This window comes from Phalacrocorax carbo, chromosome 8 (genome assembly GCF_963921805.1).
Source record: "Phalacrocorax carbo chromosome 8, bPhaCar2.1, whole genome shotgun sequence".
Classification (NCBI taxonomy): domain Eukaryota; kingdom Metazoa; phylum Chordata; class Aves; order Suliformes; family Phalacrocoracidae; genus Phalacrocorax; species Phalacrocorax carbo.
In genome coordinates this window covers 1684371-1709794 of record NC_087520.1, presented here as the reverse complement: position 1 = coordinate 1709794, position 25424 = coordinate 1684371, and the positions used below count along the sequence as shown (strand labels likewise).

The window sequence follows — 25424 nt, the reverse complement described above, 5'->3', positions numbered from 1 at the left end:
AGGTCTGGCACCTACGGGAATAATCTCCCCCCCCCAAAAAAAAAGACACAGGGAGCGGCGAGGGGCTGTGAGCCAGCAGCGGTGGGCAGGATGTCTGCTCGGCATTTAAAGTGAGCTCGTGATGGACTGAAGGATCACTGGTCCGTCTGTCCTGCGAAGCAGAGGTGTCACCACCCTCGGGCATACCTCACAGCCAAAGCCAGCCGTGCTGCCCAGCCCTACCCAGCTTTTACCTTTCTTGGGCATTTTGATGTCATACATGGAGAGCATATGGGAGCCATTAGGCCCAGATTTACATTCTTTCCTAATGAATGGCAGCATGTCAGAGACTTGTTTATTTAATGTAAAGTGTAATATTAAAAAAAAAATAGCTTCAGCTCTCCTAGCGCAATAGTTTGTGTGACTTTTCGTGCCCTTCTTCCTGGTGCAGGATAAACAGTTAACAGGAACTAGCAGTCGGGTTTTAAATCTCTGCAGAGGACTCCTGAGACAAACAGAAGGAGGGAGCGGACAAGATTCAGGGCACTCCGCAGCCTGGGGCTCTGCCTGGCTGACGGCGTGTTGTCAGGGTTGCGATCTGTTAGGGTCGCTGCAGATTTTTAGATCTAGCTGACAAACTCCTGTGCTGCTCAGCCCGGCTGGGATCCATGGCCCTTGATTGCCCTTCCCGTGTCTGAGCACTTCTGGATTGGGTAGTCGTGGAAAAGAAAACAAGAGCTGATCAGGGATGCCCTCAGCCCGAGAGGTTTGACAGGCATGGAGACAAAAAAATATGGCTTTGGAGAGCCCTGGTGAAGTTGTGTGTGCAGATGCCACAGACCTCAGCACTGGAGAGGGGTTGTGGGATCCCATAGGTCCCCACCTTCCCTACACCACCTCCTCCTTCCGCTTCTTTAGGATGTGGAAGGTTGCAAGGTCTGCCAGGAGACAGTGCTAGGTCGTAGCTGAAAAAGGCTGAAACCCAGCCCATCAGGTGCCCTGGGCTGCTGCTGGATGTGACTGCTGTGAATTCATGTGAGCATCCGAGCACCGCTGTCCTTCCCCCGCCCAGCCGTGCCTCCCTAGCTCACCCTCTCGTGCAGCAGCACTTGCTTTCCTTCCTTCCGACACGCTCCAGAAACCCTCTCGCAGCCCGCTTGCGCTCACTACGCTTACTGGGGAAGATCTTCAAGTGTAGTGATTTTATTCAATCTTACAAGTCTTTTTTAATCCCTCACCTCTCACCCTAAGGACAAAACTCTCCAAATCGAGCTCGGTTTCTCTGGGTGATGTCATCCTTGCTTGTTCATCTGTCTGAAGCAATTACTGTGGCTTCCTTAGGGATTATTTTTCAGACAAAGTGTTGACATTTTTCCCCAGTCGGGTGTCGAGTGTGTACCTGCGGTGGATGTTTCTGAGCGGCAGAAGTCTAACGAGGAGAATGCCCTGCGGTTAATGCGGCGTTGGAAGACAGCACGGCTAAATCTGGCGTTACGCTTTCCAACTTTCCAGTTTAATTAGAAACCTGGTTCTCCTGGTCATGCCGTTCAATCATTTTTTGAGTTGAGTGACAGCCCAGCCTTTCACAGGGAAAGCAACCACAATGTTTAAGTAAAGTGGTGACGCGGTCAGCCATCCACATCGCTCTGCCATGTCCAGCTTTGTGCTTGCCATTGGAACGCCGCCTGTAGCCTCTCCCAGGTGCAGAACCCGCCAGGGCTCCGGTACCAGGGACACCTGCAGTGGCTGGGTCCTCCTCTGGTCCCTTCTCCTCCTGCAGCTCGTTGGCCTAAATCTGGGCTTTGGGCAGATATTCGGTCCTTACCGGACGCTGCCAGGGACTGGCTTAAATGTCAGACTTCTCAACTCTTACCCGCTGCAGTTAAGCAATTACAAGTTCATAGCAGCACAGAGGGTAGAGACGGAGGGGTTCAGCCTGTGCCCCTGCCTTGAAAACCAGTGCTGCAGGTGAAGGACGTGGACAGCATCTGACCTCCCCATGGGCAGCTGTATGGAAACCTCGCTGGGCAAAGGACAAGAGAAGCAGCTGGCATCCCGCGGTTCTCCAGGAGGAGCAGAAATTGCCTTTCGACTTGATCTCCAGCCGACCACCCCAGCTGAGGAGCAGCACTGACGGGCCATGGCAATGGGTAGGTGCAAGGAGGGTGCTGGGCGCTGGCGGGGCTGGTGCCCGCGGGTGGGCGATGGGCTCTGCAGCTGCGGTGCCGCCCAAGCAGCCGCACGCTCCTTCCCCTCCCCGCCGCGGCGCCGCCGTTCCCACGCCATCTCCCCGTCTGCCTGGGAGGAGGATTAAGCGCGATGCTATCAGTGCTGGGGAAAAGGTTTCAGAGCCAGCAAGTGCAAAAGTTCAGGAGTTCAGTAATTAGCAGAGCAATCTGAAGTGCGGTAATTAGCGGCTAATTACTGCTGCAGAAATATGCAAGGTGGAGTGCCTCTTCTTCCTCCCTCCCATGCAGAGATGGCTTATCTGGGGTTTGCCAGGAGCCAGAAGCGCTTGTGCTGTGTCCCTGTCCCGGGAATGGAAAGAAGGACAAGGTGGGCCCAGGTGGGATGAACCTGAGCCCATGGATGCTGTGAGGGTGAACTCAGCCTGCTCTCCAGAGCAAAGGCCCCAGGGCTGTGCCAGAAACATGGACTTCGGACTCACACGGCTGGCAAGAGGCCGGGTGGTGTCTGCCCGTCCATCGCGCGGGGGCGGGCAGGTCCCCCCAGCTCACCAGCATAGTGCAGGTTTTCCCCCCCCAAGGGCTCCATCCATCGGCCAGAGGGGGCTGCCAGCTCGTTTATTATTGTTATTTGCAAATCAAGATGAGATAACTGATACACCTGCGCTGCTGGTCGTGGGCCAGATAACCGTGTTTGCTCAGGAACAAGGTGCGCCTGTGAAAACCCTCCTGCAGCCACAGCAGCAAGGTGCCACCCGCCAGGGAAGGGCCTCAGCAGTACCCCAAGCGACAGGAAAAAAATAGATGGCAATATCTAATTATTGGGCACGGCAGGCCTTGTCTCGGTGCTCCGGAAGGTGCCGCGCACGTGCGCACGAGGAGGCGGCTGCGCACGGCCGGCAGCGCCTGAGCGATCTCGGCCCCACGTTGTATAAACAGGAAAGCTGTTGGTCTTCTCTCTCCAGAAAGTTTGGTTCAGAAACATGAACCCGTCGTTCAGCTCCGAAATGCGCCGCGTAGCTCACCTCCGAGGGACAATTTTCACTTTGCAAAGCCGGGGAGAGCGGCCAAGCTGCTGTGATGCTGCTGCCAAATACACACTTCTGCAGTTTCCAGGGGTCTATTATACACAAATAAAGGTAAAATGATTTAGGTGAGCCATTTTTTCCAAACCGAACAGGAGCGCTTTCCACCCCTGACAGCACTATTTCAGCAATGTAATGTTTAACTACCTTAAGTTACACTATGTACCTAAATGCCTTTTTTTCTCTCTTTACTGCTGAATAAGGAAAGTCAGGCCCAACAGGGGGGACTGTAGCAAGGGAAGCATTAGGGAAAGCATTTAGGAATGATGAGGCTCAACGGCTCTGTGTCTGTCCCCAGCCCAGGGTAAAGGAGAAGATAAAGTTCACCTCATCCCTCAGCCATGTGAACTGCAGCAAGTCTGCTGTTTCCCTCAATTCCCCCCCCCCCCCCAATCATTAGAATTGTAAAATCGGGATGATTATTGTGCAAACAACGAAGAGTCGGCAGGCTGTGGCCATCCATCCCTCCGCGTGGTGGGAGCGGCGTCCGCAGCGCCCGACTGGGCTCCCTCTGCGGGTGTCCCCGATGGGGTGGCCCTGCTCGGGTGCTGCCACCGGAGCGACTGGCTTGTGTGTCATCACAAAGCTCATCCCTGCGGTGAAGAAGTACCATGCTCCATTTCCAAACCTCCCTGAGAGATCTAGACTTTTGTACTCAAGCACCTCTTAATTCAAGACCAAATATAACCTGCAGCAATATTTCCTATCAAACTTTATTGTTCTGCCACTGAAGCAGTATATTTTATTTACAGCTCAAAACCTCAGTCCGAGACTGACAGAGCCGAGCACGAGTTTCGGCAGCGCCCCGACACCGCGACGCCGGCGGATGGGCTGCGCAGCACTGCCACAGCTCCAGCTGTGCATAAACTGAAGGACTCCTGCGCTTTTGCTCTCTCAGCTGCCAAACCCGTCCCAGAGACCGTGGCACCCCTGGCCACGACTCCGTGTACACCTTGCTGCAGCCTCAAACGGGCCGTGACGAGCCACGTGGGTGCAACGGAGTTAAACCTATTCCCAATTTACTTTTTAATGCAATATCGCCAGAAAGGATTAGTTAAAGGCTTTGGGCTAGTCTACACATGAGGGAACTCTCTGCAAGGTAAAATGCTTGTGCCACTCGGGGAGAATCACAGAATCACAGGGTTGGAAGGGACCTCTGGAGATCATCTTGTCCAACCCCCCCAAGGAGAAGCGATTAGAGAAGCTCTGGCTCAGCAAGGCTTTGCCCCAGCGCTGCCGGGGCTGACTTGTCCCCCCGGGCAGCTTGTGCCTGGTCACCATTGGGGTCTGCAAGCACCCGAGGCAGACGCAGACAGACAAGCCAGGATAGAGCATGGCAGCGTTGTGCTCCCGTGACGCTCTCGCCTGGCAGGAGCGTCTCTCAAGCCGCTCAGGAGGTTTGCTTTGTCCCAGGAGAGGAGAAACCCACCTTCATGGAGGGTTTGGGAGTCTCCAAGGGGCCCCAGTGCCATTTTTAGAGCCCCGTTTAGCCAGGTGCTGGGGGTGCGGGAGGAAGCCCCCCGGGAACGGGGTGCGATGACTGCCACCGTCATGCGGCCCATTCCTGCTGCACCATCACACCTCCAGCATCAGAGTTCAGTCGGGGCCACTCTGCCGCACCCTCACTGGGGCAACATCAAGGGGCTTCGGTGCCTAGAATGACTTATGAACAGGTTGCAGAAGAGACAGGTTTACTTAATAAATAAATACAAATAGCATATGGCAGGTACTGGGATGAAATGTAGCAATATTGGTGTTGCAAGGGAGGCTAAGATGTCTAGGGCTTGGAGCTTTTGGCTGATGCTAGGTTAGCTTAATACGCCGAGGACACCTGCAAGCATTTAACCAGGCTGGCACTCGGTAACATGACCGATGGTGCAATCTGAAATTGCTTGAAGGCATATTAAAAGCTACATACTTAGATGGATAAATACGTTAATATAGTGTATCCAGGGAGCTTTTGCCTTAGAATGACTGGGGACAGGAAAAGCGTGCGTTCCCCTGGTACCTGGGGTGTCCTTGGGGCGCCCTTGGCCACGTTTCTGGGTGCCTGCCTGGGGCAGGTTTGTGTGTGCCCGCGGGAGCCGCAGGGTGGTCACGGCACAAGCGGGTCCCACGTTACCAAAAGACTGCAGAGGGCAGGGGGAGGTGGGGGTGCCAGTGGTCCTTGGGAGGGTCTCAGGGCTTTTCCCCTCATCTCTGCAAAGCCTCGTGCAGAGCAGAGGAGCTCTGCTGTGTCTATTTTTGGTAAAGCCTTTACGTAAAGCTCGGAGCTCTAACGTTTGGCTCTGTCATACTAGCCGAAAAGAGAGGGAGCGAGGGAAAAGGAGGAGGTGATGGTTGGGTTTTGGGGTTCAGGTTGTCTCTGAGCTCCCGGATGGGGTTTAGTCAGCCGAGACGGGCAGCGGGAGGAAAAGGATTGCCTTCTGGCCATAGTGAGTCCGCGGCCCCAGCTTGCTGTTCCCATTCTTCTTCAGACCAACGAACCAGTTCTTATCCGCGTGCTTTTTGGAGGTGTACGTGTTGTAATGGTTTTCTTCAATCCTTTCGAGGAACAGGCACTCCTCACCCGGTAACTGCTGAAAGAGAGCCCCGGGTAATGACAGTGAGACGAGGCGATGCCGTAGGGAGGGGGACGCGTGTTCCTACCGCAGCAATCCCGGCTCCGGTGCTCCCTGGCTAGGAAACTATCCACACCCGCCTCCGAGAGCTTCGCGCCCCAGTAAAGTTCATCCTTAAAGCATGGAGGTAAGTGGCCTTGATTTAGTACCCTGGGCTACTCCTACAGTAACTTCTCCATGATCTGGACATTTTTTTTGGCAGTAACCGAGCCGGGCCCCACGCTCTGTAAGCCGGTCCTGGCGTTGGCTCCTGCCCAGGCACTAACCTGTGCGGTGGGAGCTGCGGGTTCAGGGCACGAGCACGGAGAACAAAACAGTTCTTTGGTGAGGCTAAGCAGCCTGTGGCCAGGATTACAGGTCGCACACTTTGGTATAAATGGGACTTGTCTCAAAGAACCGGGTTATTTTTTGTGACTCCATGCCCTAGAGCTCCAGGGCACAGCGGGGAAGGTGCTGCCTTGCACCATCCGGCTCGCACCGGCATGCCGCGGATGCTGTCGTTGCCTCCGGCAGCGACCAGGGTACAGGAGAAGAATGCAAGGAGGTCTTTGCTCAGTGGCCGCAGGGCTGCTTCCTCTCGCAGCACTGCTAGCAGCCCTGAACCACCTCGCAAAGCCGTGGAGAGGCAGCAAGAGGCAGGCAGGGGCGTGGGCGAGGCGCTGCCGGGGCTGGGAGAGCCGGGCTGGAGGTGCACCTGCCCCACGGTGCCGGGGTCCCCCCCGCAGCCCCACTCGCAGAGCTGGCCGCCGCCGGGGGGGTACAAAGCAGCTGCTGCTCCAGGTAAGGACTATGGTATTTGTCAAGTGTTTGAGGCAGGGTGGTAAATGGTGTTATTTGATTATTTATTTATTTCCCCCCCAAAATAAAGCCGGAGGGAGAGTGGCCCAAAATAACTAACAGAGGCTAATTGTTGCTCGCGGTTTGCATTACTCAGAGCTACGAGATTTCTGCAAACCTCAAACCCTCTCTGTGTCTGGTCCCACATAAACCTCCTACTTACCGAGCCATAGAGCAGCCCGTTGCTGTCCATCGCCAGGTACTGCCCAGACTTGGTGCTCTTTATATACACCTCTCCCACACTTTCCGCGCTTAGCTGGAGTTGAACTGAAAGTAAAAATAAAACAACGACAACAACAGAAGTAAAAGGAAAATAGGAAAAGGAAAAAAATGAAGGTTGTCAGAGATAATGTCCGAGCTGCTACGAAAGTGAGCAGGGTATTTTTGTTCTGAAGCCTGCCTCATAAAGAGTTTATAGGAAACAGTACAGCACGTAATAAAAGTGTCTCCTTGTACCCTCTCCTTCAAAGAAAGCCCACAGCCATGCTTTAGGAACCAAAGACCAATTTTTTCCTTATTTTACATCAAAGGAAGGGCAGCCTCTTGGTTAAGATGCTGGAATGGGACACAGGAGATTGGGGTTTTAATTCTGGCTCTAATTTACAAATTTCTTATGTGGTTTTGACAAGACACTTAAGCAGTGACATATGAAGAAGTATTTTGAGAGCTAAACCAGGGACGGGCAGACTTCAGATGACTGAGTTGCAAAACCCTGATCCGAAGCATCCCATCCAGCAGCGTGCCGTGGCTGGCATTATCCGGCGCGTCGTAGGCGGATAGTGGAGACATAGAAAGGGCTGATCTTCATCCTAAAAAATATCTCTTGTAGGTAGCCATGAGCCACAGCTTAGATTGTCCTAGTTTGCGGTGCTAACGTGAATTTGATACCAAACCAAGACCCGAGCCTGCCAGTGCACGGGCGGGGTGGGGGCGACGGGTGTGGGGTGATGCTGTGTCGCTTCACGCAGCCCACCGGGCACCAGCTTGCTGTCCCTGTCACCGATGCTGGACTTCAACTAGAAACTCTGGGGCAAAAAAAGCTCCTTAGTGGTCTTGTACTGCGGGAGGGGAGCAGGTCAGCTGCAGGCCAGGGCGCCTGGGCCACCTCCTTCCTCTTCTCGGCACCCTGTACCTAACACAGCAGATTTAACCTTTCCATTGGTCTGGTTACTTTTCTTTCATAGAATCATTAAGGCTGGAAAAGACCTCTGGGATCATCAAGGCCAACCGTCAGCCCCACACCAACCATGTCTCCTAAACCATGCCCTGAAGTGCCATGTCTACATGTCTTTTAAATACCCCCCGGGACGGTGACTCCCCCACCTCTCTGGGCAGCCTGTGCCAGTGCTTGACAACACTTTTGATGACGGAATTTTTCCCAATCTCCAACCTAAACCTCCCCTGATGCAGCTTGAGGCCGTTCCCTCTCATCCCATCACTGGTGACTTGGGAGCAGAGACCGACCCCCCCCTCACTCCAGCCCCTCTCAGGCAGCTGCAGAGAGCGAGAAGGGCTCCCCTCAGCCCCCTCTTCTCCAGGCTAAACCCCCCCAGCTCCCCCAGCCGCCCCCCAGCACACTTGTGCTCCAGACCCTGCCCCAGCCCCGCTGCCCTTCTCTGGACACGCTCCAGCCCCTCCAGGCCCTTCTTGTCCCGAGGGGCCCAAACCTGAGCCCAGCACTCGAGGTGGGGCCTCATGGGTTCCTTTTTTTATTACTTTTGTAATTACAGGAGTCTTGGAAAATGATTAAAACTTGGCTCAAGTTCTTGCTTCACGTATTTATCAGGAAGAGGCAGGGGAAGAGGCCATTTGGTCGAGGAGAAGCTTTGGGAGGACAGCTCTCTAGCACTGTGTGCTCAGAGGACCCTGTGCTGCTCTCACGGGTCAGCAGGAGAACCGAAGCCTGAACGCTTGGTGGCCCCTGGCATGGGCGGGGGGCTGCGGCTACGTCCGGAGTGCGACTTGCCAAGTCCACCTCTTCCAAATGATCGTTCCCATCTCCTAGTCAGCTTTTTTTCCCTGAGCTTATACTGTAGAGATTTGTAACATAAGTATTTAGGTTGCTTTGAATGAAGTATGAACAGATGCCTCAGCTCCAGCTCTTTCCTTCTTTTTTGATTTATTTTATCCTTTTTTGCACGAGGTGAAAGGCAACGTTACCTCTTGGCATGGCATAAGCCTTTGTTGCAGTGAAATCTTTGCTGCAATGGTTCTCATTTCATTTTTGGTGTTTTCTGCTTCCTAAATGGTGCTTAATTAGTAAGTTGCCTGGGTGCAGGTTTGCAGCAATACGCAGTCCCGGCGCTTGCCCGGTTGCAGCTGGGAGCAGCAGGACAGCCCCCAGCCCGCCTTGCATTCGCTGCGGTGCTGCAGCCCCAGGACGTGGCCAAGGAGAAGTCCAGCCGCGGAGAGGGAAATGAGATAAAAATGATGCTATTGTCCTAAAAACTGCCTTTGAGAGAGGGGGGTGGGGGGACCCTCCAGCTGCCGACAGGGACGTTAAGGTCTCCAGCCACAGAAGGAGGGAGAACGGCGGGTCTGGAGGAGGACCTCATGCACAAACTCTTGCGTTTTTTACAGGTCTGCACAGATTTCCTTCCATGAAGTAATGGGATGAAACAGAGAAAATAAGGCTGTTTGTGGAAAAGAGCATAGGCTTCATCCTGGAGGGTTTACACCGTCCTGGTAAGTTTTCTTTCCATCTCATCTCGCGGTGCAAGCTCGAGATGCCCGCACACAGAGGCAAAGGACAGGGTGAGGGAATCTGCGCAGGGCTGGATGACAAGGGCTCGGGGTGAGTGACTTCTGTTCTCCTTAGACATCTTCCCAGATTCTGGGGCTAGCACCCGGCAAGGCGGTTTAAGATAAAAATAAGAATTCTTGATATTAATCTGGAACAAAATGCACATGGGATCAGGCAGTCACTTGCAAAGCACCAATGAAGGCTCTAATGCAGCTGTGCACGCTGGTTCCTCGGATGAGCCGCGGGCATCCCCGTGCCTCGGCCCTCCCCGGGGGTCAGCAGGATCCCACAGCGGAGGTCAGGGTCCGGGCTGCTCCCCTCGCGCACCGGGGAGCGGTGCTGAGCAGCTCCGGCGTTTGCCGGGTGCAGAGGCAGGACCATGGGCAGCCTCGGGGTACCTTGCCGGCAGGGCTGCTCCGCTGGCACGCAGCTCTTCCAGGAGGTTCCTCTGTAAATATTTGTACATTCGGATATCCAAGTTTACGAGATATTTGCAGGAGGTTCCTTTCTGGCAGAGGTTTCCAAACACGTGGCCCCAGGGCAGCAGCCGGCGAGGTGCGAGCGTGCCGGGGCGCAGCGGGTGCCGTGCACGGGAGTGCTGCCTGTGTGCGTGGTGCAGCCATGGGGAGCAGCGGCTGGAGGGGAAATGCTCACTCCAGGGTGGTGGCCTTGCTTTGCCAGGGGGAAAAAGGATGGGCTGTGGGGCAGAACCCATGCTGTGAGACACCGGGCTCGAGGCTGGGGTGCAGGGGCTGGACACCTGTGTCCTTGTTAGCACCCCATGTCCTAGGAAATGCCACCTTGCCGCTGGCTCTGCAAACCCGTGCTGAGCTCCCCAGGGCACGCGGGCAGCTCTGCATCCCCCTTCTGGCTCCAGCAAAATCTCAGCTCTGGCAAAACGTGACAGAGACACCTGTTGAGCTTGTACGGCCTCTGCAGCTGCCGGCTCGTGGGTCTTGTGAGCCCCATCCTGTCTTCTGCAGATCCTTTGGGTCAGCGTGCTCCTCTGCCTCTTGCACGGGGTTGGAGAAGGGTTAGTGCCCGCTTTATTCCAGGCCGGAGGCTGCCTGCCCCGCGCTGTGTTTATCCAGCTTGGTGAGCTCATCCTCGCCTGTCCCCCAATGCTGCCATGTGCTGCGTGAGCGGTGGGGAAATGGCTTTTATAATTAAAACTCTGCTATAAACTGCCCTTCATTAAAACAACAATAACAAGAAGAAAGGTTAAGTTTGGGGGAGAAAGCCACGCTTGTGGTTTAAAGAAAATAAAAGTGCTTTTCTTAGAATTTGTAAGGCAGAGTTGGCTCCTCCCAGCCCTTCTTTCTAACCAGCTAGGAGCCTGGCAGGTCCCAGTTATATTCCAGAAAATGTTCAGGATATGGTGTACCCAGAGGTTTCTGTCGAGAACTGAGAGCTGCGGCGTGCAGCGGTGGGGAAGAGCCCGGCCCCGCTGCCCGCAGAGCCCCGCGGGGAGAGTGGCTGCACGGCCAGTCCAGCTCTTCTCAGACATCGGTTTAAAAACTCCTCTCAAGCATTTTGGAACTGTAAGAGCCCTAAAAGCTTAAAACTTCCCAACCGATTCCTTGGATCTTGTGTCTTTGTCCTTGCACAGCCGTTTTCCCTTTCGTCCGAGCGCTTCGTCCGGGGGGGTTGCTCTGCGCAGCCCCGCGGCGGACGGGCTCAGCAGGGAGAGCCGCCGAGGGCAAGGGGCTTCTCGGGCCAGGTATTCAGCTCTCGTCTAACGGCTTTGTGCGGCTTGATCAAAGCAAGAGCGTCTCAGCACCGCAGCTTGGCTTGGTCGTGTGAGCTGCGGGCAGGGAAAGAGCTCTCGCTGCCTCCGGTGGCACGGACAGCTGCTCAAAGGGACAATCGTGCGCCTTTCCTTGCTGTACAGGATGGTATTATTGATTTTTTATATTACAGTTTGCCCTACGTCAGATAGTCTGCAGCACTTTGCAACAGTAGCACTTACAAAACCAGCACTTTTTGGCGAGCAAGTCCTGCCAGCTTCCTAGGGTGAACTTTGATGCCAATCACGGAGAACCAACGTGCTCCTGGCGAGGCAGTGGGATGTGCAAGTGGTAGGATGAGTGTTGGAATCTGCGTGGGCAGTTCGTCCCGGGAACAGGTCCCCAGTGTCCCACGGGCTGGAGCTGCCAGCATCGCTGACTGCAGGGAACAGGGATGGGCAAGAGGAGACTCTGGCCGCGGGTGGCCCGTTAAATCTTTGAGGCACACGGACGCACGTAAAATGTCTTGAAACTGCTGCAGCATAGACCCAGCCATTCTTGCTTTCAGACAAAAGGTGAATGGCAACTGAGTGCATTTCTAAAGCCATAAGTCACACAATAACTCTCTCTCACCTGATTCTTGCCTCTGTTGGGCTTTTGCAGGAATTTACCTGCATATGGGGAGAGGGAAGTTCCCCAAAGGCAAGGGGACACTCTGTGCAGAACGTACAGATAAAATCCGTTCTGCACAGAGGAATCGGGGCCCGGCCTCCCGCTCCGGCTCACGACGTGACGCGCGAAGGGGCACAGCTGCAGCGCGCCGCTGGGAAGCGCTGCATTGGCACGGCCCGCTGCTGTGCTGAACCTTCTAACCCAGATTAAACGCAAAGATACCATAGAATTATGTGCGATGGCTGCGCGTGTGTAGGATGCTGCTCCTCAGCCTTTTTTTCCAGCTGCAGCCAGCTCGCTGCCTAAGCCGGCCGCGCTGCAGTTAGGGCTTTGGTCCTGTATGGTCTGCCTGCCTGCAATTATTTTGATAACCGGTTTCAGATTTAATACTTCTGCAGATGTGAAACAGCGTACATGCCATGCCTCCCCGGGCTCTGCGTACAGGCTACAGGTGTGTCTGGCGTGCGTGCTGACTCCTGGAAGGTGTGTTGCCACCAGGAGAAAAGAGAGCCTGGCACAGAGCCCATCTTTTCCAGCTCCCCCCTTCCCGGCTGATAAAGGCTGATAAAACCATAGGAGGAAGAAGGAGGGCCGAGAAGCCCCGTCGGGTTTGCTTACTGTGCTGGTCGCTTCGGTCCCTGGTCCCATCCACTTTGCCATCTGGGAGGATCCGTAGGAAGTGGCCCCCGTTGCTGCAGTACAGGAGTTTGGGTTTCTTGTAGTTCGCCAGGGGAAGGTTGAACTTTTCGGTCAGGGCAGTGAAGGTAGTGATTTCCCCTTCGGCCATCTCTCAGCCTCTCCCGGCGGCCGGGCTGCAAGAGACGCGGCGGCGTATGGCAGGGGCGGCGGCACCGAGTGCTTGGCACACGCTGCTGCTGCCAGGCTTTTAAAGGGAGGGGAGGGAGCCCGGTGGTCCCCAGCTGGTACCCGGGCTGGCTGCGGGGCAGGTGATTCACACCACCGATGCTGTCTCCGGCAGTGACACAGCCCGAAAGGTGATGCTCCTCCAGCGTGGGAGGTTTGGGGTGGGGGGGTCGTCACTGGGTGTAGCTGGGCGGTAGGGACTCTGTCCTTTTAATTTTATCATAGTAAATTCTGTTTTCTTTCTGCTTTCTATTGACGTACGTACTAAAATTATACACTCAAAAAAAAAAAAAAAGGTTTGAAAAACACCCAGTGTCTGATTGAAACCCACAGGAGGTAGGAAGGGAGCCCAGGTTAATAACGCTCTCCACTATTATAACTTTCAAACAGGGTTATGACTAGGTATTGCGACACATACTGCGTGCCAGATAGCAAATATTACTTCATGTTTGGCACTCTGCATCTCACCTGGCCGAGGCACGCACATGCTAAAGATCAGAACGATGTTAGGTATTGTGGGAGATGAGCGGGGGGGCGGGAGGCTGTCACTGCCCGGGCAGCAAGCAGGAGACCTACCCGTGCGCTGCTCAATAACGTGTGGGGAAAAGGAACTTTGAGTCTAGATTACACCAGGTTTGTGCACCCCTGATCTTAATAACAGGGGTTAAAAGGGAAAGGCAAAGCTCTGGCTGACGCAGAAGGCTGTACCTGGGCATGGGCACTACCAGCCGCTCGGGAGCGATGAGCCACCGCCTCCTGAGAGCGCTCCTTCCCGCGGCGCTCCTGTGCTCTCCGGGGGCACTGGGGAAGCGCACGGAGGTCGTATGGAAACCTCGTTTTGCGAGACACCGTGTGGTCATGAGCCACGTTTAAGCAGACATTGTGCCAGAACCTGAAGGCATCGTCAGAAAGATGCTGTGGATGTCGGAGGGTGAGAACTGCGGCCGCGGCTGTGGGGCCGGGAGGTGCCGCGTGGGTGCGGAGCAGAGCCCCATGTGTACCCCAGGTGTACTCAGATTTATCCAAATGTTTCTGGCCTAGGAACTGCATTTAAGAACTCCCATGAATATGCTGTCCTTGATATACAAAGTTCTGTAGTGCTTACAGAGAAGCGGATTTATGAACGGAAAGACAGGGCACGGTATAAATCTAGATACAGGAAATTACTTTAAATGCAATGTATTCCCATAGCTATATTAAGGGAAGTATTACACAGTCGCTGTTTATATGTATTATATATTTATAGATTGTAAAAATGTCTATTTAGTACTGAGTTGTGCTACTGGAACATCAGGATGGAGCCAGTATCATACTGCGTGGGTTTGCCATGGTACTTAAAGAGTCACCTGGGAGATATTAAGGGCTGCAACTCTTTGCAATACAAACATACGCAAGTATATATACATATATATCTCTAAACGTTTGGCTGTAAATTCTTAGGTATGTAAATTTGCAAATGCAGCTGCAAGGAGGGGAAACTATTCCTTCAAGCGGATCCCAAAAGCCTGCAGAAGATAAAAATGTATGAAAGTTGGATTGCTGAAAGCTGAAACCTTGGAAATAAAGACTTCATCGCTATTGCTGGAAACACACCCGGCCATTTCAACCAGCGTTGGTTAGTACATAGACTCCATCCCTCACTCTCAGCCGCGTCCCCTTGGGGTCTCTATCAGAACAGAGAGATTTTCTGGGAGAGGAAAACAACTGTAAAGGAAAAAATGTTCCCTGCCATCCCAGGCCTCGGTTCCTTCTGGCAGCTGCTGGTTCACAACAGCTTCTCTTTGCTCCTGTCAGCCCGTGTTTTGCTGCAGATGGAGGTATTAAATCACTACTACAACAGCTGAACACAGAGTCAAAATGCAGGGCGATACTATTTAAAACCTTTCCCCACAGCCCTTTCTCCTGAGCCATGTTAATCTTGTTCGATAAGTCACGTTTTCTGGACCAACACCTACCAAGTGTTACCTTATCAGCCCAGCGCTTCCTCAGCTCTATGCTGTTTTGCACTGGCGGCTGTTCTGGTTCTTATCTAGGTTTAAAAACCATCTCCAGGCCAGTTTCTCCCCATATTTTGCATCTCCCCAAAGCTTGGAGAGCCCTGGAGCTGTTTGCAAAGCCCAAAGCATCAGCCTTTTCCCGAGGACTCTGACCAAGTTTTACGGCCGCCTCTGCTGACACCCTCCTGAAGCGCACGGAGCCGTGCCCGTCTCGGCGCCGGCGCGCTCGGGCTTTGTGTGGCTGGAAGGGGCGAAGCTTCGCAGATCCCCCCTTGGCACAGACCGGGTTTTTGGGAAGCGCTTTCTGCTGGTGATGGCACGGGCTGGCGCCGGTATCCTGCGATGAGGTGGTGAAGCAGCCCGCGAGAGCTCGGGAGAAGCCTTAGGGTCCTGGTGGCTATCCAACGCGGCTCACGGACTGGCTAAGTGCAGCTTCGATGCTTCTTTTTTAACACAGTTGTCAGGCAGCTGATATCAGGTAGTTCTCAGAGTGTCTGGTCCCCAAATGTATTTTTCTGTCATGAGATCATACTTTTCTTGCAGTGGTTCAGTTTCTAATGCCAAGCGTCTGCCAAGCTTTCTCTGAACAAAAGCCTTCAAGTCGTTCAGCGTGGTATATAAGGCTTTAGTGCTTTACTGAGCATTAATCGAGATCAGTGGTGTTGTGTAATTCACTGGAACTAAAGCTTTTCTTGAGCCTTTAGCTGAGGGTAAAAGGCACTCAGAAGCCTCCTGGGTTGATGACGGATAGAAGGGAGAAACAAATATCCCAAAGCCTAGAGCTCAGGTCAGGATCTCGGCAAGCTTAGGCAGCCGCCAGCGCGAGCGAGGAGCAGGCTGGGATGCTCCCCTCGGTCACCTGAAGGTCTGCGCATTCAAGGGCGTCTATGGACAGCTTTAAGAGAGCAGCTTGATTGGACCTGGCTGCTTCATTTTCACATGCTTCCTTTAAGGTTTTTTTGCTATTTTCAGAACACATTCGGTGCTCGCCAGCTGCCTTTGACTCCACAGGAGAAGCTGAATGAACACTATTTTCCACTCCCGTTGTCTCTCCTTGCTAAAGAGTATTGCTGTCCTCATGCTTTTATGACCGTGGAGTCGGCACTCTACACACACCACCACTCATGGCCCTACTATTATACTTTTGGCAGGAACACGGTAGGGTTTTATGGGAATTAAAAAGAGAGAGAACCTGAACCAAAGACAACATAAAGGGCCTTATTTTTTTGGGTAGAAGCCCAACAAAATGATTAAATAGCTCGAAGCAGAACCAAAAACTCTCTCCAAGATGCTAAGCTGAGAGACACCACACTCCAGCAGTTATTTGGTGCCCCATGGAGAAAGGAGAATATTCCAAGAGGAGATGGCTGCAGCAAGGGCTGCTGCCGAGCAGTTGACACCTCCGCTCGCGCTAGGACAGTAAGCTGGAGCCTGACCTGGAGAGCGTTTGTCCAAGACCAGCTGCGTTCATGGCTCTCCTCCTTCCTCCCACCCCTCGCTTCTCCACTTCACGCCCGTAGCTTTCCCGTCCTGTGTTGCCTAAGAGAAAGCCACCGCTGGGAAGGAATGGCATCATCACCGGGAGCCGGCGCCAGCGCATCTGCCCTGGGGAGGCCCCAGCTCCGTCTGCAGGCGCGGGGAGCAGAGGGTCCTGCCAGCAGCCTGGTGGCACTCGGCTCTTCCTCCTGGGCTGTGGAAGGAGACGTCGGAGCCCCCAAATCTCAGAAATAACTTTCTGAAGGGAAAAAAACGCCTTAAACAGAGAGTTAAACCCGACTGTTAATTTTAACCAGGACCTGCTGAACTTTGGGGGCTGGAGCGCTGCAGCGTGCGTGCTCCTTGCAGCAGCGAGGAGAGATGAGCCCGGTGTGGGACCGGAATAGCTGTGAAATTCTGAGAAGTTTGGGTTTGGTTCCAAACTTTATCACCGACCGCTGCTGCTGCAGCGGCCAAACCAGCGGCTTTGATGTGAAATCCCAAACTCTGCAAGTGCCTGAGCCTGAGCATCGAGGGCCGGTTCCGTTGCCAATAACGGGCGAACTCTGTGTCAGCTCTGAAATAAACAGTGCACGCTGGGAGCTGTGGAAAGGGAGAGAGGTCCTTTTCCCTTCCCATTTTAAAAATCAGTGCAGACTTCACTAGATAATACTGTTCTCCCCTTTGCTTCCATTACAAAGGCAGCATTGATGAGGGTTTGGCAGCCTGGGAGGTTGCTAATGGCCCAAAGGTTTTTTGCACGTCTGGATTGCCTGGTCACACTCAGACTGGGCTGTTTGTGGCTTCAAGGGTATTTTCATGGCTCTCTCGTGTCTCCTGTGACACAAATGTAGTGGCCAGCTAAGACTAACCACCCATCAGTACCGTGAGCACCCCAGGTTTTCGGTAGCCGTCTCGGCAGAGGAGCCAAGCCGGGGGGAGCCATGCTGGGTCCCGTGGGGCTCCCGCAGAGCTGGGCACACTCCAGGCACATCCCTCTGCCCAGGGGACTGTCCCCGCGGTGGTCCCTGCTCCCCAGGGGAACTAGCCCCCTAGCCAGTCTGGCTATCCCTCTGTACGCACACAGTGACTGGAGACCGTGAGGACGGGAAGCTGTTGCTTCTCAGCTGGGAGACGACCATCTCCCACTACCACCCACAAACCTGCATCCACCAGTTCAGCTCGCTAGTAGCTTAATGAGCCGCCTTGTCAGAGACTGCAAAGGTTACCTAGACCAGGAGCAGTGAGGAACTGTGGGGAGATGGGGTCCCTTATCCTGTTGCTAAAATGTCTCTGCCTGTTTTTCTTTCCCGTCCATCCCTCCAACACGTCCTTTCCGCTCCTTTTTCTTTCAACTCCTCCTGACTTGCTCAAATAGAAACATTTTCCTGAAATCAGTCGCAGCAGTTTTGCACGTTGGTGAAAGCACGGCGCACAAGAGGCTGGTGGACCCCGGCGCTGTGTCCGCAGCTGAGCACGCTGGATTGCCCGCACAGCCTCGTCACGGCCTCTGACGCCCAAATAGTGCCTCCGTCCCACGGGTCGTCCCGGAGCTGCGAGGAGGCTGGCTAAGGTGAGCCTATTTTTTATTCCTTAAATATAAAATACCTGGTTACTATGTGGAGGAGACCAGAAATATCTCACCTACCGTGGGTTAAAACAAGACTGGAGGTTGACTCAAATAGATTAAAATTGTCCTTGGCTTTATATCCTTTATATAAGATTGGAAAGAAACGCTGCGGATAGACCCCGGTAAGCGCCCCTTCAGAACAAGTGTGGACGCACCGATGACGGGTGCAGTTAATCACAACTGTCATCTAGCTGATCAGCTAAAGATCACCCAGAAAGCTCCAGAGAGGCGAGAAGCCAGCCAAACCCAGGAATCTTTTAAGGTTTTGTCAGACTTCAGTTAATGAGATCAGTGTCTCCTGAATCAGGCTCTGGTGAGCTTAGTGGAAACACTGCCGTTGGTTTCACTTTGGAAAGTGTTATTTTCTCCATTAAAGCAGAAATCATATTTATTCCGGGGTGTGTGACTCAGCTGTGATCAGACAGCATCGCCTCCTGATGGGCTCGTTTCCCATTCCCACTTTTGGCTGCAGCCACCTGGATAGAGCAGTCACGTCCCAGGCAGTTCAACCGCTACGGATGGGACTGGAAAGCACTTACAACAAGTAAAATACTTTTAAGGAATTCAGGCTCTGGCTTTCCTCCACCCATTGCCTGTCCAGAGGGATTCCTGAAGCTCCCAGTGCTTAGTGCTGGGCTGAGAGGTACGGCTTTGGGGTGATACAAGAACTCCCTGGGCGGGCAGAGTAAACACCTCTCAGATAAGCAGGGATTTTATTCATCCTAAGTTTTAGAGATCCGTTGCGTGGGATGGATCTCCTTGCACAGGAAAGGATTAGAGATCAGCAAGAGGTTTCCTCGTGCACTGGTTGCCTCAAGAGGTGCAGCCCAGTGAGCCTGGGGTTATCATCACCCTGCAAGGGCTGCCTTCCCTTTGAAGGGCTGGCAGTGCAAGGCACGGCTTCAATCCCTTGGACTATGATTCCTCTTAGAAGGACTTAATAAATGCTTAGGCAAAGCATATGATAAATACACAATAGATATTGTGCACATCAGCGGAATGCATTGGCTTGTTTCTAGTCAGTGTTTATGCCAAGGCGATTTTTTTCTCTAGCAATATGATTAACTGCTTAATGAAACATTTATCAGTCAGGTTTTACCCTTTGAAAGCGGAATATGTCATATAAAGTGTGACCAAAACTGTAGAAATTAATTTAACTAATGCCTGCTGTCATCATCTCCTGCTCTCCACCAGAAAACACAGCTATTCCAGTGGGCCACACTGGATTTGTGTTAGGTAAAACAGACACGAGCGTAAATGTGAAACTTTAAGCAATTCACTGAGTGGGTATCTCTAATGGCAAGAGCGAGCGAGCTCCTTGCCGAAGCAAGGCTGATGATAACCACCGGGAGCATCGTGGAAAGGGCAGATTAAGAAGAGGCTGCATCCTGCCCAGGAGGAAGGGACGGGGGGCCCTCACTTATGAACTGTAGCAGGGGTTAACCTGTCCCTTTGCTCACCATCCCTTGAAGGCAGCATTTAAAAATAAGAACGGGGCACCTGGCTCCAGGTAAAGGGAGCAAATCCAGCACCACTGGGGATGCCCTAGGGGAAACCCTATCCCAGTGCCAGCCCTTGGGAAGCATGTGTCTGGGGGGCTGGTCCCCCCTTCCTGGAAGTACTGCGAGCATCTACTTTCTAATTACCTTCCAGCCTCTCCCACCTCCCCACCCACACCCTTCTGCAGTCTGGCAATTAACTTAATTACAGTTCCAGCTCCAGGAGCCGATCCAGCCCGAGAGCAGGAGCTCTGCCATGAGGGTCTTGCCCCATGTGTCCTGTCTGGGTTCAGACCAAGACCACGGACACGTACACAAGCAACGCTGGCTGCAGAAGCAAATCCCGTTGCCTCGTGTGGGGGATTTAAGCGCTAACTCCCAGAGCAAGCCAGATGCGTGGGACCTGCTGAACGGAAAGAACACACTGGTCGGAGAATCGCAAAAAGCTTAGTCTCTCCAGCAAAAGATGGGGTGGAAGATGTGTTGCACCCAGAGCGTCCAAGGGGACACCTTTGGGCATTGAGGTGAGAGATAATGCAATTGCCTGGTTATTGGGAGGAGGCCGGGGGTGGCTGTTGCTCCCCTGCCTGGTTGCTGGCTCCCTTCCTCCCTCCCCAGGCAGAGAGCTCTTTTATTTTAGGACACCACAGAATCCCAGGTTGGAAGGGACCTCAGGGATCATCTGGTCCAACCTTTCTGGAAAGAGCACAGTCTAGACAAGATGGCCCAGCACCCTGTCCAGCCGACTCTTGAAGGTGTCCAATGTGGCCGAGCCAACCTGTTCCCTGGGGAGATTATTCCAACGGTGACTGTCCTCACTGTGAAAAATCTCCCTCTCATGTCCAGTCAGAATCTTCCCAAGAGCAATCTGTGTCCTCTCCATGGGACTCCGTGTAAAAAGGGAGTCTCCATCTTTGTAGCTGCCCCTTAAGTGCTGGTACGTGGGGATGAGATCCCCTCTGAGCCTCCTTTTCTCAAGGCTGAACAAACCCAGCTCTCCCAGCCTGTCCTCATACGGCAGCTTCCCAGCCCTCTGATCATCCTGGTGGCCCCTCTCTGGACCCCTTCCAGCCTGTCCACATCCTTTTTGTACAGCGGGGACCAGAACTGCACACAGCGCTCCAGGTGTGGCCTGACAAGCGCTGAGTAGAGCAGGATGGTGACTTCTTTCTCTCTGCTGGTGGTGCCCTTTTTGATGCGACCCAGCATCCCGTTGGCCTTCTTGGCCACAGCAGCCACTGTTCACTCATGTTGAGCTTTCTGTCCACCAGGACCCCCAGGTCCCTTCCCACAGAGCTGCTCTCCAGCCAGGTGGATCCCAGCCTGTGCTGTGCTCCTGGATTATGTTTTCCCAGGTGCATGATCTTACACTTCTCCTTGTTGAACTCCATAGGTTCTTGCTGGCCCACTCCTCCAGCCTATCCAGATATCCCTGCAGAGCAGCTCTCCCTTCTGGAGTGTCTGCTTCCCAGCTCAACTTGGTGTCACCAGCAAACTCCACCAGGATACACTTGATGCCGTTATCCAGATCACTTATGAAGATGTTGAATAACATTGGGCCCGATATCGATCCCTGGGGAACCCCACTTGTGGCAGGTAAAAACTTGCCAGTTTGAAAAGAGCTATTTACCGCCACGACGTTCGTCGGTGAGGCCAGTCCGTCCAGCGCAGGCGGATGCTTTCATTGCAGCGCACTCAGCGCTGGAGCTGCAGCTCTTCCCTGGGGCCCAGGGTCTGAGCAAGGACCGTGGGTCCAGGGTTGGGCTGCCAGGGCCAGAGCCGTGGCTGCGACCGCTGTGCCACCGCTGGCGGGGGGTGACAGCCGGGAGCAGCCCAGGGCCCAGCTGCACCCAGTGTTTGCCCTCTCATCCCAGGGGATTCGCTGTGGGCTCTGCTGCCCCAGGAGCACTGTCACAGGCACCCTCATTACAAAAGGCACCGAGGGTTTCCCCTTCCCTCCAGGAGACAGCACACACTGCCTGCCTTTTACAAGTGCCCTTTCCCCTTTGCAGGCTCGTGCTGAGACCAGTGTGAAGCATCACCCCTTCTCCTGTGCTTTGCTGCAGTGCTGCTTCCCAGCACCTCGCTCGTGCGGACCGAGACGCACCGGCACGTGGGACCACTTGGGAGCAGCCATTAACACGTGCCACGAGTTATGCAGTCCTCATGGTCTCGTCTCTGGCACCTAAGGAGTATGGCTGTGGACTGCTGAGGCTGCTGAGGACCCAGAGGTGACGCACTGGGTGCAGGTACCTTGTTTTGGGTGTTTGCCACCGGGCAGTGGGTGGTTCAGTGCAGGGCTGTGCACACCTCTCCTCCGTGGGTCTGCCTGTGTTTTGCTTCCAAGGGGAAAATCATCTGGAGGGACTGGAAACCACAAAGGCTGCTGTAAAAACTAATCAGCTGTTGTTGGTTGAAATGTTTTGTGATGATGTAGGAAACCCTTCTGGGCAGGTGGGCACTCGGCGTGCCCCTGCGTGGCAATGGAGGGGCAAAGTGGCATCTCCCCCCTCAGCTCCTGCTCAGCAGCCCCTAGGTGTGAGGGGTCCCTGCGGCGGGGTCCCTGCCATGGGGACAGTGGCTCAGGACCCACTCAGGACCACTGCCCAGTTCCCGGCAGGCAGGGAGGTTAAGCTGGGTGACACTTCACCCGGCTTGCAAATGTCACCGTCCCCCCCTGCCACCCGCCCCCGGTGTCCGTGCAGGACACTGGGAAAAACGCCAGACCACAAAGCGGGAGCGCCGGGGCTGTCTGGGCTCGCGCTGCAGGTGTGGCTGCCCCGCGGCCACCAGCTCCCGCCCCACGCGCCCACGGACGGACAGATGGACGGACAGTCGGCAGCGCCGGCCGCCGCCGCTCCTGGCCACGGGCTGGCTTGTCATGACTTTGTTTTGCTGGTCTGGTTATGGGCGCTTTTCTCCAGCTCTCCTCCGCTCTCTCTGTCTCTTGGAGCCCCCCCCCTTTTGATAGGGGAGATGCAAACGTGTGGCTGCTTGCAGCGGGGAGCTGTTCTGCTTGCAGGCCTGCTCCGCCTGGTAGGACCAGCAGCTGACACCAAATGACAGATTCTAGCCCCAAAATTTCAGTCTATGCAGTGCTTCTGCACCAAGGGGCTGATGTGATTCTCCTGTTGTACCAAGTCCCTGCTGAGCCCCGGTCCCATCCCAAGCAAAACCTCCTGCTGATGGCCCTGCTTCGGGTATGTGCCTGGTCATGCTCCTCTTGCTCACCCTCCACCAGCCCTCGCCAATCTCTCAGCGCTCAGATGGGTCCGACACCTCACCGTGCTGTTGCTAATAAGGCATGAGGCTTGAATTAGGAGCGAAAAGCAGGAATTTTCACATGGTGTCAGATGCAACGCTTCCTGCAGCTGGCCCTCTGAAGGGTGGCCAAGCTCAATCAAGGGTTGGCTCAGGCTTCAAAACTGGGATTTGAGTTTGGGTTCAGACTTCATACCATGTCCTTCCCCAAAGAAGCAGAGGATGCTGGAATTGAGGGTTTCATCTCCAGGCCAAACGAAACCCCACATCCATCCTCGTGGTTAACCATCAGTAGACATATCATCACTCAGAAATCAAACCTCCTCCAGCATAGTCTCAGTTTCGGTTGTTCCAAGGAAAATCGCTTGGTTTCTGGGTTCACCATAAGCTCAGCAGTGGTTTACTACGCTGAAAATGCACAGGGAGTTAATTATGTTCATTCTGAAATATTTGTATAAGGACTATATTGCTTGTCTTGCTAAGTTCTAAGGAAAACTGGCTGGAAGACTTCTGTTCCTAATTCTGCTGCTTGATATCTTATTTTAAATTCAGCATCTAGTAGCTACGGATGCTAATGCTTGCTTTTTTCTCTGAGCTGCCAGAGTAAACAGCTTGGGCTGTGTTTTTCCTGTGCACACTGTTGCTCAATAACTTAACAGTACAACAAAAGCTTGAGATAGTAATTGCTATTACCAGGAAAATCCTCCAATAGATACTAATTTTCTGATCTGCGTGACTTTAGAGCTGGATAAAATGCCTTACAGTGTGAAACTGCAGCACATAGGAGCATGCAAGGGGAGTTTCAAATGAAAGATTGGAGCAAGGCAAGCTCAAAGTTAATCATATTAAGCGTAGAGGAGACGGTCAGCAAAACCCCCCAGACTAATTAGTCATAGATAACTCTCCACTGGAGTAAACAGCGAGAGAAGCTGTGCATCTCCACCTCTTGCTGTCTGCAGAGCCAGACAGGTCGCTGCGTTGACCCATGATCTTTAGGCAAAAATTGAGGGGTTCTCGGTTGAAGGCAGTGGGTGGCTCTGGAGGCCCATGGACGCTGCGTCCATTTGTCACCCTCATTTCCAGCCTAGAAAGGAGCATGAATCACACACCAGGACGTGTCAGAGCTCAGTAGAAGATACAGCCCTAATTCTGGTGCTCCCTGGCCCAGACAGGGGCACACCGAGGCACCTGCGTCCGTAAAGAGGGGGGCACCAATGTGGCCCTTCCCGGGGCAGCTGTGGGGAAGGCAGCGCGACCGCAGGCTGCGTGTCAGCAGGCAGGAGCAGGCGGCCGCTCCTGCGCCGCTCCAAGGAAAACAGTGCCCTGCCTCGGACGCTGCCGCGGGTTTCCATAACGGTACCCTCAGAGGCAAGGGGATATTTTTTTTTTTTTTTGAAGGTTCTTCAACCCTTTCTCAGCTCCGTAAACAAACCACCATAAAAAGCACATTGCAGGAGAGAAGTCTGCAATTTTAGCTACCTGATGAAACTCAGCTGCCGTAGCAGAGCGTTTCGCAGAGTGCTCTCCGCGGAGGTGACACCCACGCTGGTTATTTCCAGCTCCCGCGTGGGCAGTCTAGAGACGCGGGGATGTTTGTCGCTCCCGGTGTTTCCACAGCCGGTTTAGGGGAAAGCCATGGGGTCACGCTGGCCCACAGGGGTGCAGCCGAGGATGCTAGTGATGATGGGAGGCAGAAGAATGCCCTGGATTGTCTAAGTGGAAAAAAAGCCCAAACTAAACCAAAAAACTTTGGGACAAAGCAGGCAGCCTCGCAGCTCCCTTGGGATGTGAGTGTTGCTGTCCTTGTTGCACCATGACAGTGGCCGGGCACGGGGGCTGCTCATGGCCCCGGAATAACCGGAGTGCCAGGAGCAGGCTGCAGTGATGTGGGTCTTGCAGGGACTTTGAATGCCGGTGTTAATGTTTTACATGTTTATGGAGTGTCTCAGTGCAATTCATGAATTTAAAAAAATTACATAAATGCATCCTGGTATACGCAGCTTCCCCCTTCAAAACCCGGCTGGTCTTAGGGTACAAACATCCCCTGTTCACAGGGCTACGTGGGCAGGAAAGGGCTGATGCACACAACAACATCCCCCAGACTCCCGATGCTGCCAGCTGCCCTGCTCAGCAGGAGCCGGTCAGCGAGCCCCAAGGCGAAGCTCCAGCTCGACGCCCTGAGGGCAGCCGCTCTCAGAAGCCCTGGGCACGGAGCAGCCAGCCTGGAGAGGGGCGATGGGGGCAGCCGGGCTCGGGCGACGGCACCGAGCTGCTGCGTGCCAGCTCCACGGTTTGGGGAGCAGCAGCTGCCGTCCCTGCCTGCCCAGCCAGGGATGCCGCAGCCGGGACCCTGATGGGTTTTTATCTTTTTCTTCCTCAGGAGCCAGGCATTCAGCCCCTGCGCTGGGGTACGGGGTCCCCAGGGGCTAAATGAGCATCCCCTGACTGCCGGCGCCGTTCGCTGCGGTTCGTGTGGCCCCCACGCACGTGCGCCTGCGGACAATCGCATCTGCACCGGGGTAGGTGCAAGCCACAAAACCCCCACTCAGCGTTTAGGAGTTAGTAAACTCTTCCCATCAGTCGGAAGCTTTTTAGAACGCCCTGCAGCAAAGGGAATATTAAGGAAGGGGAAGGGAGGGTGTTTTACTTGATGTTAAATACTTGTATTTTATGTCCGAGATTTGACCTGCAATTGAAACTCAAGTATGAAGGGAGATGGAAATTCCAGTGGAAAATGTACCCAAGCGAGCAGTATCCTTCTGTGCAACATAAAAATGCCCTGTGAAGATGTGCAGCTGTTAGAGGATTAACGAGTGACCTCTCTGGATTAAAATAATCATCAGTGGG

At 53.9% G+C, this 25424-nt stretch overlaps 1 protein-coding gene across 1 annotated transcript in view; it reads right to left on the bottom strand.

The window, feature by feature from the left end:
* Positions 1-4342: 4342 nt before the first annotated feature.
* Positions 4343-25424, bottom strand: part of FGF1 (fibroblast growth factor 1) — a 29677-nt gene continuing 8595 nt past the window's right edge. Inside the window, exons 2-4 of the mRNA XM_064458242.1 lie at positions 12469-12662; positions 6872-6975; positions 4343-5829 (exon numbers count right to left, since the gene is read on the bottom strand). Coding sequence (XP_064314312.1) covers positions 5635-5829; positions 6872-6975; positions 12469-12637 — 468 coding nt within the window. The 5' untranslated portion in view covers positions 12638-12662 and the 3' untranslated portion in view covers positions 4343-5634. The remainder of the gene's footprint in view (positions 5830-6871; positions 6976-12468; positions 12663-25424) is intronic.